Raw genomic sequence first — 14,991 nt, 5'->3', positions numbered from 1 at the left:
CGTTTAAAGAACAGTGGCTGTTTAAGCAAATGATAGCCAGACAGAAGTCGCACAGCTGCTAATATCAGTAAGAATGAAATGCCGCAAAACCCAGAGGACAAACCCTTTTATTCACAAACTGCATCTGAGTAACTCGGCGGCAGCCGACCGACGAGGATCATCCATTCGCTGGATGGACCCCGCATTTCAGGCTGCATGCAGTTCTCAAAGACTAGTCAGTTCCTGGCAGGTCAGCAGACCAAGTCATGTCACATTCCCAGCATTCCTCAGTTACCATCACAAAAAAAACTTGTGCCACCTTTATCCCACGTCGCCGAAATTCGATATTAGAACCTCTCAGCAGCACGGGAGGCCACTGCCCGTATATTGCCATAAACCTTTGAGGGTGGACTTCCTGTTGGAGGGAGGAGAGGATGGAGATCGTCATGTGAACTTCACTTCTGCTAATGCTTCAAAAAACATTTCCTATTGAATGTTATCAGGTCTGCTGTAGCTTTCATAATTTTCACATGTACATATATAGTCCTATTTCAGTTCTTGATCCCTTTTTCCATCCCTCCTGACTTTCATCCATTTAATTACTTTATTTGTTCTTATTTAACTTCTCAGTCTAAGAAATAATCAGATTTGCTTTCCACTACAGGCTGTACAGGCATGACCAAAAAATCTTACTCTTTTAAACTCATGAGGCAGTTTAGATATGACTGACATAACCCTTCCAACAAATGATTCAGATTTGGCTTCACGTACCTAAGATGAGGTTGCAAATAGCAGTCCGTGCCATCTTTATATTCTGGAAAGATCCTAATATATGTACTTTTCTAGAAAACAAGTGTATCAGAACCACAAAGGCCAAGGTTAAATATGACAGTTAAGCGAGTATCAATTTAAAAAATATAAAAAAATAAAAACTCACGTGTCTGCAAGCACAATTCGAGTCCTTGTCACATTTTCTATGGTAAATTTGGTTTTCCCTCCCTTGCCTGCTATTCTTCCAACAGCTCTGGATAAGTGGTCTCCTTTGAGTGGTTTAACTTAAAGAAAATGTGTATATTATTAAAAATGTATATAATTTCTGAAAAATGTTATGTTCCTCACTGAATTCCAAGTATGCAAACATGGTACATGCATTAAAACCGTATCATTAAGTCTACCTATTTAATCTGAGCCAAAACCAAGAATAACATACATTACACTTCACAGAGCAATTGACAATTTGACAAGACTCCAATCAACATTCTGATTTGTGAAAATAAGTAAAAATGTTCTGGACATAAAACAAATATCGCCTTACATATAATAAAAAATACGTATTTATACTAAAACACGTAGACACTAAAGACACCAGAACATCACTTCATTTAAAAGCTTTACACGGTCATTACTCAATTTCAAGGTAAACAAACAACAGCTGGATTATATTGTAACCACACTCACCATCTGTGACGTCAAAGGATTCAAGAAACAGCTCGTCTAATCTTATTAGTGCAAGAGCATCCTGGAGACAAAACCAAAGTTAACACAGCAGACGTAATAAATGAAAGTTCACATCAAAGTTTAGGGAACTGCAGAAGATAAGCTTACCTCAACTTGAAAGCCTAGTACAAAAGCTTTCACAAAATCTGCGGCTTTTGTCAGCGCACCGATGTCTTGTGTTTCTTTACAGGTCTGTTGAAAAATTGAAATACAAAACAACCTCTTCACGTTCAGTTGGCCATTAAATATATCCTTCAAATATAAAATCAGAAGCGCAGTCCGAGTAGTTTACACCTAACATTGTGCCAAGCGTACCACTGATTAAAATTGCCTGTCAAGCCAGCAATCTGGGAATTCGACAGTAATTTACAACAGATCAAATAAATGTTGAATTTTGACGGCTTACGTTCAATGCACTTACTTTGATTTCGACATTCCTTGTTTTCAGGTTAAACCTGACTTGAAGCTGTAGGTGTTCAACGATCGGAGTAAAAATCTTTAACCAGTTTTCTTTCAGAGGAGTGTACCGATGACCGGGTACAGGGATTTTCCGTACTTCATCTGAATTACCCTTGAATACAAGAAGATATGTACCGTAGGGATCGTTAGACGAGACTTTGGTCCTTCAATAAACTACACGGCAACTGGTTTATGTAGTTGTAAAGGATCGGCGTATTTTACCATCAGTTTGTCTCCAGAAATAGGAGGAAACTCCGGCCTCTTTCGTGCCACAGCGTCCTCTGTGTCCATTTCTCCCTCTTCCACTTGCCTCTTGCGTTTCTTGTTCTTTTTGGATTTTACCTTTTTAAATTCGCTGTCCAAGCTCTGACAGTCCATCTCGGCGGTTGCTTTCTGTTCATTCTCACTTGGCTTCTCGGTATCCATTGTCAAGCTTGCGAAGACCTTACGTAAAAGACACAATTAAAAAGTTAAACACGCTGCTACAACTCGCACATGTTGTTAAGGGATGGCCGCCATCCTGAAAAGGACCGGAAATCGTCACGCAGGCCTCGAATGAGAGTCGCGCACGCGCACATGCGTCACAACGTCTTCGTTTCATGTTGGTGCTCTTATACAATCCATCCATCCAACTACCTGCTTATACTGGTTACGATTGCAGTCTACCTGAACTATTACTATTCTTCTACATTCGTCTACCTTAGATTAATCGATTGAGTAAGTATTTTGTCAATAGTAATTCTTTGACATTTTTTAACCAATTGCTATCGATATTCAAATATAACTGCTGTTTTAGAGTCAGTTATATTTAAGCAGTTATGCTTATCATGTACAATATTGTAAACGTTATTCTTCTTTTTGACTGGTTTTATAATATACTGAGAATGTTTGTATTACGCTAATTCAGGGATTCAAAGTACCCATTGTGTTTTAGCACTGCAAATATGTGAGCTAGCACAATGGCAGTGATGGTTCAGTGGCAGTCTTCCACGTAAATGTATATAGTCCAGTTTGTCATCATGTGCCCTAGATTCGTACTATAGAGACTACAAAATAGTAGTCTGTCTATCTGTCTGTCTCCTATCTGTCCATCTAGTAAAGGGCCACGAATATTTAGGTGCAATTCCACGTACAGCCTTAGAGGTCGCCAGATAATGGCAAATAATTCTTCTGCTCGGAAGATTGGTGACCACGATCTATAAACAGATTGCCTGCAAACTGTATTTACTAATGGAAAAATATGTCAAATGTTTTTTTTTCTTATATTAACCTCTTGTTTCTCTTTATTAAAAGTCCACTAAAATAAAGTGTGTCCCTTTTCTACAGTTATGATAAATATATAGGCATCCCCTTCTTCTGCATTACAAGTAAAATCGATTATCTGGAATGAAAACCAAGCAGTCTGTGATAGCCCTCAAAACATTTTTAATACTGTAGGACATAATTATATTTTAGTTCAGAATAACAAAGCCTAAGGTCCATGAAGTATGTTTTAAAGTTGTTCTATGATAAATCACTTTTACGTGTTTATGTATTTCATTCCTGAAACCTTCGTGTTCCTTAATTTTGTGCTATTTAAGGATAGTGCTCGGAAAATTCTGTCAAAATTGTCTTTTTTTTTTGGTTTCATATTACAGTGACCCTATTTGCACTTGGCAGTATGACTGATGATGTAATGAATTTTCCCAGAAGACCACGGAGTTAAATATGTAGATAAATCGGTAGATACATGTTAAGACTTGTGATTAACCTAAAGGCACTTTCACAGCGCAGCCATCTAGTCCCGTTGTTGTACTATATTTGTGGTCATATCAGAGTTAGTTCACCAATAGTCTGCCTGAATGTCGCCCGTTTGCTTCTTTCAGATTTTGTTTTCACCTAAAAGCTTTCTGGCACACTCGAGAAAACTTGAGAAAACATGACTCCTGGTTTCATTAATATATTTCCAGGAGTAACACACATCTGGGAGAAGAGAAACACTGGTCCTTCAAAAGTAACATCATCTCGTTTATTTATCAAATAAATCAGGAACATGAGTGAATAATGTTATACTGTTTATTTAATTCTCTTTCTTATTATCGAATAAACGAAAACGTTCAAACAATTATATATATATATATATATATATATATATATATATATATATATATATATATATATATATATATATATATATTTCCTGAAAAAGCATACAAGTAACATGTATAAGACAAAAATCTAAAAATTGGAAACAAAACTCACATTAGAAATTCATGTTTATACTCTAAGGAAAAATACTTGACTGACCGTGCACATGAACATAAATCATGGGGGCAGGGGGGGGTGGATGGAGACCTCAACCCCCCCCCCCCCCCCCAGTGCACAATCCAAAGTAGTGTTCCTGGCTGATTATATTTTCGAATATCTTTCAGTATTTGAATTTGGAATAACTGTATACTTTCCCTCCTGCAGTATTTGACATCCCTGTGAACATGTACTAGACAAGTTGGTGAAATAGGATGGCTACCTTAAATTCAAAACGTTTAAACAAGTACATCAAAATTGGAATCCACTGGGGCTACATGTAACAAAGAAGAGTTTGATGACCAGCAATAAATATATTAATTTCAGTTTATAATCACCACCTATCCTGGACTCTGTGCTCTGGATCCTTAAATGAGAACCGAATGAACACCAGCCAGACACAGCTGGATCCAGGCTTGAATTCCCAAATGAACCTTCCCACGACCTTCAACTGTGTTTGAAAAAGGAGTAAATAAAAAATACAACATTTATTCATTATGTCGACTTAGCACAAGCTATGTCCCTGAAGCTGATCCAAATGGCCACCTCATAACCCTTGACTGTTTACAGTGGTGTCACTGTGCTGTTTCAAATTGCCCCTCAGTTAACTGTGTGTAGTACTAGATCCCAGGCAGTTTTATCCATAGAGACAAAGAATTGTGAGAATAATCGTTCGTTTTTGTTATGCTTGCGTTTTTTGTTTGTTTTTTTCTCTCATTTGTTGTTGTCTGTTTGTTCATCCATGGAAAAAAGGGGAGCAGCGTTTCATTTTCCTTTAAATTTCTTTTAATAGCAAGAATTCCCTATTTGTCTCTGCGAAGTCCTTTAAGTTTTAAGCGAGCCACATGCACTCATGAAAGACAAATTAGGTCACGAACGAGGAATGTTTTTATGGCCCAAAACCGAACCATTAAAAGAGCTACAGTAACGATTCCCATCTTGATTCTAAGTTTATTTACTTATGTGGTGTGTTGGGAGAATATCTGGGTAGGGAGGCGGTGTAATACATCATGACACCATTAGAGGAACTTAGCCCAGCTTAAAGGGCCAATGCGAGGTTGTCCATCTACACTAATTTATAACTTATTTATTTTACAATGTCAGGCTTTGAGGGGTTCTGAAGAAACAACAAATACCACGGAGCTGCGCTTCGACTTGTTTGAAAAGGAGTCGGTTAAGGATAATGAAGACGGAATGAAACTTTTGAAGAGAGTTTAGATGGTCTAAACAAACCGATGTTGACAGTGCCGGAGGGGGTAATTTAAATGTCTGCCTCCGTGTGGTGGTGGCATGTGTGCGAGTGTTTTGCACTTTAAAACCTTGGCCCTGACCAGTCGTTTAGATAGCTCGGGATTTTGTTGCTAATTGTTTTGGCAGGATGCAATTTAGCCGGGACACGTTCAGACCTGAATCGCGGTAGGAAGCCGGCATTTGACATTTTCAGCAAACGGCAGTTCTGCTGAAGCCCAGTAGGTGGCAGCATCAGAAAGGCAAACATTTCTGTCTTTTTTTTTTTGAGTTCTTACTAATATTTTTAAACGAGCACATTCAAGTTTTAAATGAAAATACAGGAATGTAGTACCTCTGACCCTACTGAAAAAACATTCTTCCAGCAATAGTAAGCCTTGTATTTTGTATACATATACATATAAGACTGTCTAGAGGATAGCAGGATAGCCAACTGAGATATATTTGCCTCTGGACAGAGTTCCCTTTTCAAATCCCTCTTCCGTGGTCACCCAGCAAAAACTTTCCTGTTAACACCATGAGGGGGCTAACAACCAGGTAATAGCGATACTGCCGGGCTCCCTCAGGAGCCTGGGCCCCCCAGCTAATAACACAGTCATTAACAGTAGACATGAATGAAAGGGAAACTAATAACAGAGAAAAATGGCCAGCTGGGATTACTGAGAGCCAGCGAAGGCCTGTTGAAAAGTTGGTTTATATTAGCTACAGCCAATTAAGTTTCACTTTTTTTTCAGAGGCCATGTGACCGATATTATTATTCCTAGATAGGGCAAAGGAATGCATTTTGGCTCTCTCTCTCTCCCTCTCCTTTTCTCTCCATCTCTCCATATATACATCTATTTCTTATTATATATATATATATATATATATATATATATATATATAAATGCAGCAATGCCACACAGATTTTATAGTCAGCACTGACATTTCATAAAGCGTAAATGTACAGGGCTGGTAGCATGTAAGTGTGGCAACATGCCACTTAAACCTGGAGTCTGTGCTTCATAACAACAGGCACGTCCACATTAGCGAAGCCGTAGCTCGGCATGCGGCCCCGTTTGCGGGGTTTAACTCTGAGAGTGTGTGCTGGGCAGTTCTGCCCTCACGTGTGTGTGTTTCTGCGTACGGATAATCGGGGCTGAGGGGTCTGCGTGATCGACGGCGCCGTGATTGGCCCTGAGCTGTGTAAACAGCACCACAATCCCCTTCACCCCAAGAACATACTTCCAACTCATTTGTGTCACCTTTCATTCACCTCGTGTCGTGCAGATGTGTAGATTAATCAAGATTAGATTTTTTTTTTTATCCTTGTACTGACTCTGGGGAAATTGCGCTTTGATTTGGGACTGGGTTGGGGGGGGGGGGGGAGTTCATGATGGCTCACAGGAGTTCCACATTATGGAACAGGAAAGTGATGGAACTCATAAAGCATGAAGCTGGTGGCTTCCAGTACATCGTCATGGTAACTTCAAAGGTATCAATAATATGATGTAATCTTCCCGCACACGCAGTGAGTAAGTATGGTGTATGCTTATTTCCTCTTGAAGGGGAGATTGGAATGGCCACTTGTAACTCTTGAACTCTTTTGTTAGCGTAGTTCGTGCTTCTCTCTGTTGTTCTTAACCGCCATTTGGCGAGCTCATCCCAACGGGCCAGCCGCGGATGCGAGACGGAGCATGGCGAGGCGTGAAATTCAGATTCAAAGCCCCACCTATGCGATAGCTGGTGAAAGGAAGCATCAGGTGGGGGAGGTAATAACCAGTGACCTTTAGAAGAACGGATTGAGGAAGGTCTTGCGGACACAGCGCTTTCACAGAGAAAATCCTCGCTGGGGAGTACGTCATGGATTCGACCCGCCTCATTATTCCATAGATGCTCCTCGATTCACCCGTGGCCTGGGAAATGGAGCACACCTGTCTGTCCATACATTTTCAGATGGAAAGGCAAAGGCTGACAGACAAGGGACTGTGAATTCCGTTTCATCCACAACAGTGGCAGCGCACTGCTAAAGAGCTGTTCTAATGGCCGTTTAGGAAGGTGTGGAGGGATTGTTCTCCCGCAAAGGCTGGCAGGACTGAATGTCGTGATGAGTCACCTTCTTGAGCATCCTTTGATTAAATGCGGAGGAGATAACAGGAATATCTTAGTGTGAAATGGCCACACGGAGCGCTGTTTCATTACACCTGAGAGACGCTATGCACAGTCTGAACGCAGTTGTGGGAAGATCTTAGCATTTTTGATGCTGCCAAAATGATTTATTATTATTATTTATTTTATTTGTGCTTCTAGCTAATTTTGGAAGTAGGATGATTATCCTCCAGGTCCTTTTCTTCCACACTCGCAGAGGGATCAAGGGAATCAGCTTAATGAAGGATGAAGTCGCTAATTTCTGTCAGTGTTGCATGAATCGCATGGGGGCGGAGGGAGTCCCCTGGCTAGCAGCCTTCTCTCCTTTAAAAGTATAGCATCTCATACACTGATTTTTTTCATATGTGGTGCTAATACCCCATAGCACCTGTCTAGAATGGGCTTATATTGGACTGAATGGATTAAAGTTGTCAGCTAAACATAGGACACCTAATCATAATCACCCCAATACACTAAAAAACTCGAGAAATACAAAATCATATACAGCCAAGGAGAAGATTAAGAGACTATGGCACTATTTTTTGTTTCACTCATTCCTCAATTCATGGGTGCACGTCTGTGAATAATATATATATATATATATATATATATATATATATATATATATATATATATATATATATATATATATATATATATACACATACATATATATATACATACATATTTTGTAAACTGTATATACATTGATTTGTTAATCTTCCTTGCTTTATGGGACTTCAGTCCTGCTTCTAGGAGCTTGTTACACACTGTCCTAGCAGTGCACTTCACACCTGCACTTAATGTTTCCCATTCCTTTAGAAGGTCACTTGATGTCATCCTACAATTCATTAAAAATGCAGATTTGTTTAAAAATATAGAATGGTCCTTCATGTTTTTCACAGCTGTGTATAAAATTATTCCCAAGAACCATATTTTTGTCATGTCATTATGCTTTATCCCGCTAGGGGGCATTACAACTCTATTTTAAAGAATTGTCCTAGCCCACGTTGAAGTTCAGACTAAAAATATAGTAAGTCACTCATCCTCATAATTGTTCCCTGTCACACTGAGACATTGCTGCTTTTATTAAGAAGTGTAACAATGATAATAATTAAACTGAAAGCTTAATCTCACTCAAATGATGCATGTATTTAATTTTTACCCGTGTATGAACCCATATGTGCAATTCCCGAACAATAAACACTGGAAAACTAAAAATACATCGTGTGAATTTTTAGCTTAGTAACCTCATGATTGGTTTTTATGAACCCACTTCTATAATTTTGCTATTTTTTCACCACAACTGGGAAATGCGTACCTTGTGAACAGGGTGTGAATGGAGGCCCACTTGACCAGAACTCAGCACTGTACAAGTGAGAAAGTGAATAGAGAGAGCAAAAGAGATTTCACACCACTGTGAACTCTGATATTACTCTGATAAGTTGCCACTTTTCTTCAACTTTATTTGCAAATAAAATTCATGTTTCATAACTACGGCTGTTTTTTGGATAGGAAAGTTAAAGGAAAATTATTTAAAATTACATATTTTGATTTAGCTGGATTTATTGGGACCGTATCCAGAAGTTGTGTTACTGTATTACATATGATTTTGGCTCTTGGCAATTAAATTAAATTTTTCGTGCAAGGAAGGTATGTTTGTACCATAGTTTTCTTTAGAAATAATCACCAACTGTATCAAAAGAGAAGTGAAATTGTAATAAATTCCATTAAAAGTTCATAAAAATTTCATAAACATTTCAACAGAGTAACTTTAGTACGGTGGATGTTTTTTCTAACTATATATACATGTATTTAATACTTTAATGTGGGAATCCTCGTTTGCCTGCCCGGCTGTTGTGTCTGCAGAAGGCCGCAATCCCCTGAGGGGGCAAACATTCTCAAGGTTAATCCCTGTAAAAGCTGACCACAAGCAAAATGACCTAATCCCCTCTTTCAAAGTGAATTAGCCCTGAAAATCCTGCCCTGCCGGCGAGCTACGCGAGACTTCCTGAATATGATATGGATTAACGCACTAGCCCCCAGCGGCGCGACTCCGCGCGGCCGTCAGCGGAGGGGGCACCGTGGCTGCGATCCAGCCGCTGCTCCCCGCAGACGCTGCGCACACAGTGAAGGCATTCTGCAGACTCCTGGGCGAACGCGGGGCTGAGGATCTCATCATGTGTCCTGCGGTGGCGGCGGAGTGCCGATCTGTACCAGGACTTTGTTGGGGATGATTCTGGGGGGGTGGGGTGCGGCTGAACAATGTCTGCCAAATATTATCATTGTCCATTCCAGTTCCACACACAGCAGCACACTGAGACCCAGTACTGGATGGATCGATGTATGGATGGATGGATGGATATGGATAGATGGATGGATGGATGTATTTTAAGTCATTGGATACATTAGACAAGTGTCCTTTGCTTTTTTCTTTAAAAAATACTATTACATTTTTTTAACCAGCTAACTAGCCAATCCCAATGCAGAAAAAGAGGCCCGATGCAATATTCTTAAAATACTGCCATGGGCTCCGAGGCTTATAATGCGTGTTACAATTTGCATGTTACCAAACAATATTTGGTTATTTAAATATTCAGTATTCAAGATATTTAAATATTTCAATGCTTTTCGGTAAATTCACAACAGATTTTCCTGTATGTAATTTTTAATTGCACAGCAGAATGCGATGTGATGAGCTGCGTGTCAAACTGCAGCCACTGCATCGACGTGCCTGATTTAGCTGTTGGCAGCCATCAGCGGAGCAGTGCGTTTCATAGCACCTTCCCTTTACACCACCAGGGTCAAGGGTTCCAATCACAGCAGCTCTCTGCGTGTGTGCATGTTCTCCCCGTGTCATGCGGCTTTTCTGACGCAGTCCAAAGTCATGCAGTTAGGCTAATTGGCATCTCTAAATTGCCTGTATCTTATGATTGGGTATGTGCCCTGATTCAGACTGGCATCCCATCATGGGTGACCCCCAGCCTCGCGCCCTGTGCTGCCTGGCACTGGCTCCTGCCCACCCCAGCACCCTGACTGGGATGAGCGGTTGCACACTGGATGGACAGCATCAGATAGGCAGCCTTCTCTCCTCTGCTAACTCCCAAGCATATGGTAGTTATCAAACTGATGAGATTCATTCTCTTGTTGGAATCATATATTGCTTTAGTTTGCATCACCTGACCTGGTAACAGCACTGTGACAGCAGTTGTCTAGATATTGTGATCGCTACATCCCTGCTTCATTTATTTACATGCCCCTTTAAATGAGCACTGATATGGCTTAGACTGTTCATTTGGCTGGGAAAGACACATTTTACTGTACCTATGGTCTTGCAATACGACAAGCTTAGTCATCTTGTAAACCAATTTCCCTCATTGCCTGCTGACCACAGCAGCTCAATATCAGCAGCTCTGCACCAGTGCTGAATTTTTGCTTGGTTTCGTCCTTATTTAGAGGCTAGTTGTGGCTTCTGATTATTGTGCTGATTAATGTGAAGGTTGCCCTGTAGTAGTTTGTAAAGAGGATGAAGCACGGAAAGTGAGACACGCCCATCTGAGATATGGCGACCACCGGTCTGCTTTCGCCGCAGCAGTAATGCAACTTTTATAAGCTCATTTATATGCCATTACATCATGGAAATGCCAGGTCACATACAGTTGGGGGGGGGGTGGGATTCCATCAAGTAGCCGAGACTGGAAGCACAGGTATAGGAAAGGCCATTTATGGTATTTTTATATATATACAGCAACACTGATGCCTCTTATAAACACATTGTTTTCAAAGCGAACTGAAATCCTACATTTCAAACTACATTACAACAAAATTTCAATATCCTAATACATGCCTAATATTTTTTATGTTCACAGTCCTGTGGATTTTTACTTCAGGATAATTTACTGGAGCAATTCCAGTTAGGCATCCGGCTGAACAGCCCTAAAGTAGGCCCCCCCCAGGGACTAAAACAGGCATCCTTCAGGTTGCAAGTTTACGTTCTTGGCCGCTAAGCTCCCCACTGTCCTGCTGCCAGCCGATATTTTCCCAAAATACGATGACAAAAGTCTTATTTTGTGTTGAAACGCAATTAGTGTAAAAGCAACGCGAGATGGCGGCCGCACTTTTGAAGTCGCGCTTTGAAGCTCCGCCAGCGTGATTCGCTAACAGCCGCGCTGTGCGCTAGCTTCCGCTGTCGCTGTAACCCGGTCCCCCCCCTGGACTTGCCTCTACAAACACCCGCGGACAGACAGCTTTGTTCTCGTTAAGCCACCTATAGTGTTTCCATCTGCCAGCCTCCGTTGGATCGTCGTCCTGCCCTCCCAGTGGCTCTCTTCCCTCTCCTCTACCTGCCCGAGCTGAGCAGCCATGCTGTCTTCTTGGAGATGGTTACCTGCATCATATCCAAACACCTTCAGTTCATCTAATCATTGCCAACATCTGACCGCAGATAATACCAAGTGTGTTTTTTTTTTAACCCTGTATACCTCTATGCCTAGTGCTCATCCTACTTCATTAACTATCGTTCCTCGTTATACATAATGTTTGCTTGTCATATTTTTCATTTACATTTTATTTTATTTTATCCAAAATGACTTGCATTTTTGAGAAAGTAGAGTCAGTCAATCCTTAGCACAATTGCAGGTTATTATGGGTCGGGTCGCATTAACTTCCAGGCTTACCCAGATTGAAGGCTGGGGACCTCCTCTATAAAGGGGTCTGAAACAAACTTGTTTAATACATTTTAACCAACTCCGCCCCAACCTCCCCCCGCTGAGAAATACACCAATGTTGTGAAAACGTGTTAATGTGGTCAAGTGCCTTGCTCAGGGGCCCAACAGTGAAATGTCTCTGAAGGACATGGGATTTGAACCAACAACCTTCTGATCACAGACACTGCACCCTAACCCCATAATATTTCCCATGCCGGGGTTAATGTGTCCCCAGTCACAACCATAACCACATAATAGACATTATAACTGATACCTATGTTCTGCAATCAGTGACAACCTCATCTCGCCATTCTCCACATCAGGTTAAGCCTGTATTACTACGATCTAAAGTAACTATTTCACTGATACCCTTGATCATTTTGCAGTCATAAGAATATATCTGTTGCATTCTGGCCCTGGGTTCCACCCCAAAGCTCCCAGAAGTCAATGCAACCCTGAAGCGCTATTAGGTGGTAAAACTGTAGAGTGCACAAGCGACCCTTTCAGGGATGTCAGAAGTTATATTCAGCAGTTCTTAAGGTGGTAAGGTCCCCTTGCCTCTCAAGTAATAAATCAAAAAGCAGAACAGAACAAGGAATCTGTTCTTCCCACTGGCTACCTTTTAAACCCAGCTATGCAGTCAGCCTCAGAGACCACGGGAGCTCAGTGTGTAATAACGTCATTGATTTTTTTTCTAAGGGAAAAAAGATAATATTCCATGTAAACTCAAGTACTTAAATCTGGGTCTTTCCATTAAACTGTACCCCTTGTCCCCCCCCCCCCCCCCCCCCACGTCATTTCAGTCTGATTGTGTTTACTACTTCAACAACCAGAAGTGGTGCAGTCTATGTCATTCTGACATAGAAATTCACTGCCTCGTTGCTTAAGTTTTTTTTTTTTTTTTTTTTTTTTTTTCACTATGGTCTCAGAAAAACATAGAAAGGGTCTTAGCAGAGGTTACCGTGATTTATTAATCTTATTCATAAGCCACTTGGTCATACATCATCTGAAACTGGATATCCCTTCAGTTCCATGCTGATTACACACAAATCTACTTTTTAACAACTGCTAATTGTCACCGTCTGTATGAAGGTCTGGTCAAAACTCCATTTTTTTTATTACATATATAAAAGTCTGTCTTGCTGTGGCCTACTTACTTTATGTGCAAAATAACACAAAAATTATTACTCACTGAATCCAAAAGTTCCATTGCAAACCACAGTCCTTTAATACCATGTATACCTTTAAGGAAGCTGATGTTTAAATATATATATATATATATATATATATATATATATATATATATATATATATATATATATATATATATATATATATATATATATATATATATATTCAATTAATGTCCTTTCTTTGAAATATGTCATATTTTTTTGTTTTTTTAATAAAGACATTTTACCCTTTCCCACCGGGTTGAAATAATTATATTGCATAATTTATAGCCTAATCAGACACTTTTTACAAGAACAACTTATTATATGCTAAAATTATTACAAGATTAAAGTAAATTAAAGGTTAAGTACCTTATTACTAGAAACTGTTGCAGCTTCATGTGGGCGCTTCCATAAAGATAACGCACCAAGGGAGATTAAGTTTGACTTCAGCCATCTGGTTAGTTACTTGTATTTCTATACACTGACATTAAGCTCATGAATTCATACTGAATTTGTATTTTTTTTATCCAAAACTGGCATATTTCTTGTGGTATTCCATTTAAAATTGAATTTAAAAACTAGACATTAAAGGGTTTGTACTTGGAATTTTGGGGCTACGTTATTCTTCAGTGTTCAAACAATTGTTTAATTTGCTACTTGTGCAAGTCAAGGGTGTAGGTTTAGTTTCAGCACTGGTAAGGAGCAAATAGCCCTGAACTCACATGGTACTCTCACAGTTTTGGTAGGTACATGTTCCTACTGTCCACACCCAAATTTATATGCTTGGTACAAGCACATGGGAATTCTTCTGTGCTTACATATCCCATCTTGGTCTCCTCTGAGGGATAGGTGCATATAGCTTAGGGTTAAAGCCCAGAGTTTGCAGTTTTTCCAGCACCCCCAGAATAAAAAAAAAAATGGGGGAGGGGCATAGTTAACCTTATTCAATTTCTGAGTGATACTGTTATTATTTGGTTGACCATGGGATTTGAGCTGCCCACCTTCTTATCATAGGTGACCCCCAAGCCTCAAGTGAGGCCCCCCCTCACTGAAGAACATCAGCGTTTATGTAATGGGCCACTGTGTATCGCTGCTTGTTACGCACACATTTCCTAAAGTTCTGTACTTTCAGAGGAGAACAAAAACAACGGGTGTAATAAGAGAAAGGCCAACACACGCATAGCGCTACGTCAAACCATATTTAACTTAAAAATGAGATATGTTTTTTTTTTTTTTCTTTTTGTTGAATCTTAAAGAAACACAATCTGCTGGATAGAAAATAAACTGTGAGGAGAAAAAAAAGATTCGTGTTAATAATAAAATTCATGTTGGCTAACGGCACAAATGCTACTGGACGGATAAATCACGGGAATCCACTTTGGTTCCATTCGGTCTTTTATACGCCATCTGGGCTCTGTTTCCGCTCCCGAATGGAACACAGTTTAAGATTCACTCCTTTAACACCACACTCTGATTCTGTGACTTAACCTTGAAAAAAAAGGGTCACCTTCTTTTTT

General features: G+C 40.0%; 1 protein-coding gene across 1 annotated transcript; it reads right to left on the bottom strand.

Annotated features, from left to right (window-relative positions):
* Positions 1-90: 90 nt before the first annotated feature.
* On the bottom strand, positions 91-2,480 carry pno1 (partner of NOB1 homolog). Its single transcript, XM_048987463.1, has 7 exons — positions 2,158-2,480; positions 1,898-2,047; positions 1,585-1,668; positions 1,438-1,498; positions 917-1,034; positions 751-821; positions 91-394 (listed from the first exon to the last, which is right to left on the bottom strand). Exons 1-7 carry the CDS (start codon positions 2,359-2,361, stop codon positions 327-329), a joined length of 756 nt encoding a protein of 251 aa, XP_048843420.1. The 5' UTR covers positions 2,362-2,480; the 3' UTR covers positions 91-326.
* Positions 2,481-14,991: the final 12,511 nt, after the last annotated feature.

The sequence above is a fragment of the Brienomyrus brachyistius genome, chromosome 20 (assembly GCF_023856365.1).
Source record: "Brienomyrus brachyistius isolate T26 chromosome 20, BBRACH_0.4, whole genome shotgun sequence".
Lineage (NCBI taxonomy): Eukaryota > Metazoa > Chordata > Actinopteri > Osteoglossiformes > Mormyridae > Brienomyrus > Brienomyrus brachyistius.
Note: the sequence above shows the minus strand (reverse complement) of the source record. Positions and strands in the feature narration are given on the sequence as shown.

What these genes read in the sequence shown, in the direction of transcription:
- pno1 (XM_048987463.1), bottom strand. Translation starts at nt 2,361, where the DNA reads ATGGATACCGAGAAGCCAAGTGAGAATGAACAGAAAGCAACCGCCGAG. An exon ending in CAAGGAATGTCGAAATCAAA is followed by an intron (nt 1,669 to 1,897) that starts GTAAGTGCATTG and finishes ATTTTTCAACAG; the next exon opens with ACCTGTAAAGAAACACAAGA. An exon ending in ATCCTTTGACGTCACAGATG is followed by an intron (nt 1,035 to 1,437) that starts GTGAGTGTGGTT and finishes ATTTTCTTTAAG; the next exon opens with TTAAACCACTCAAAGGAGAC.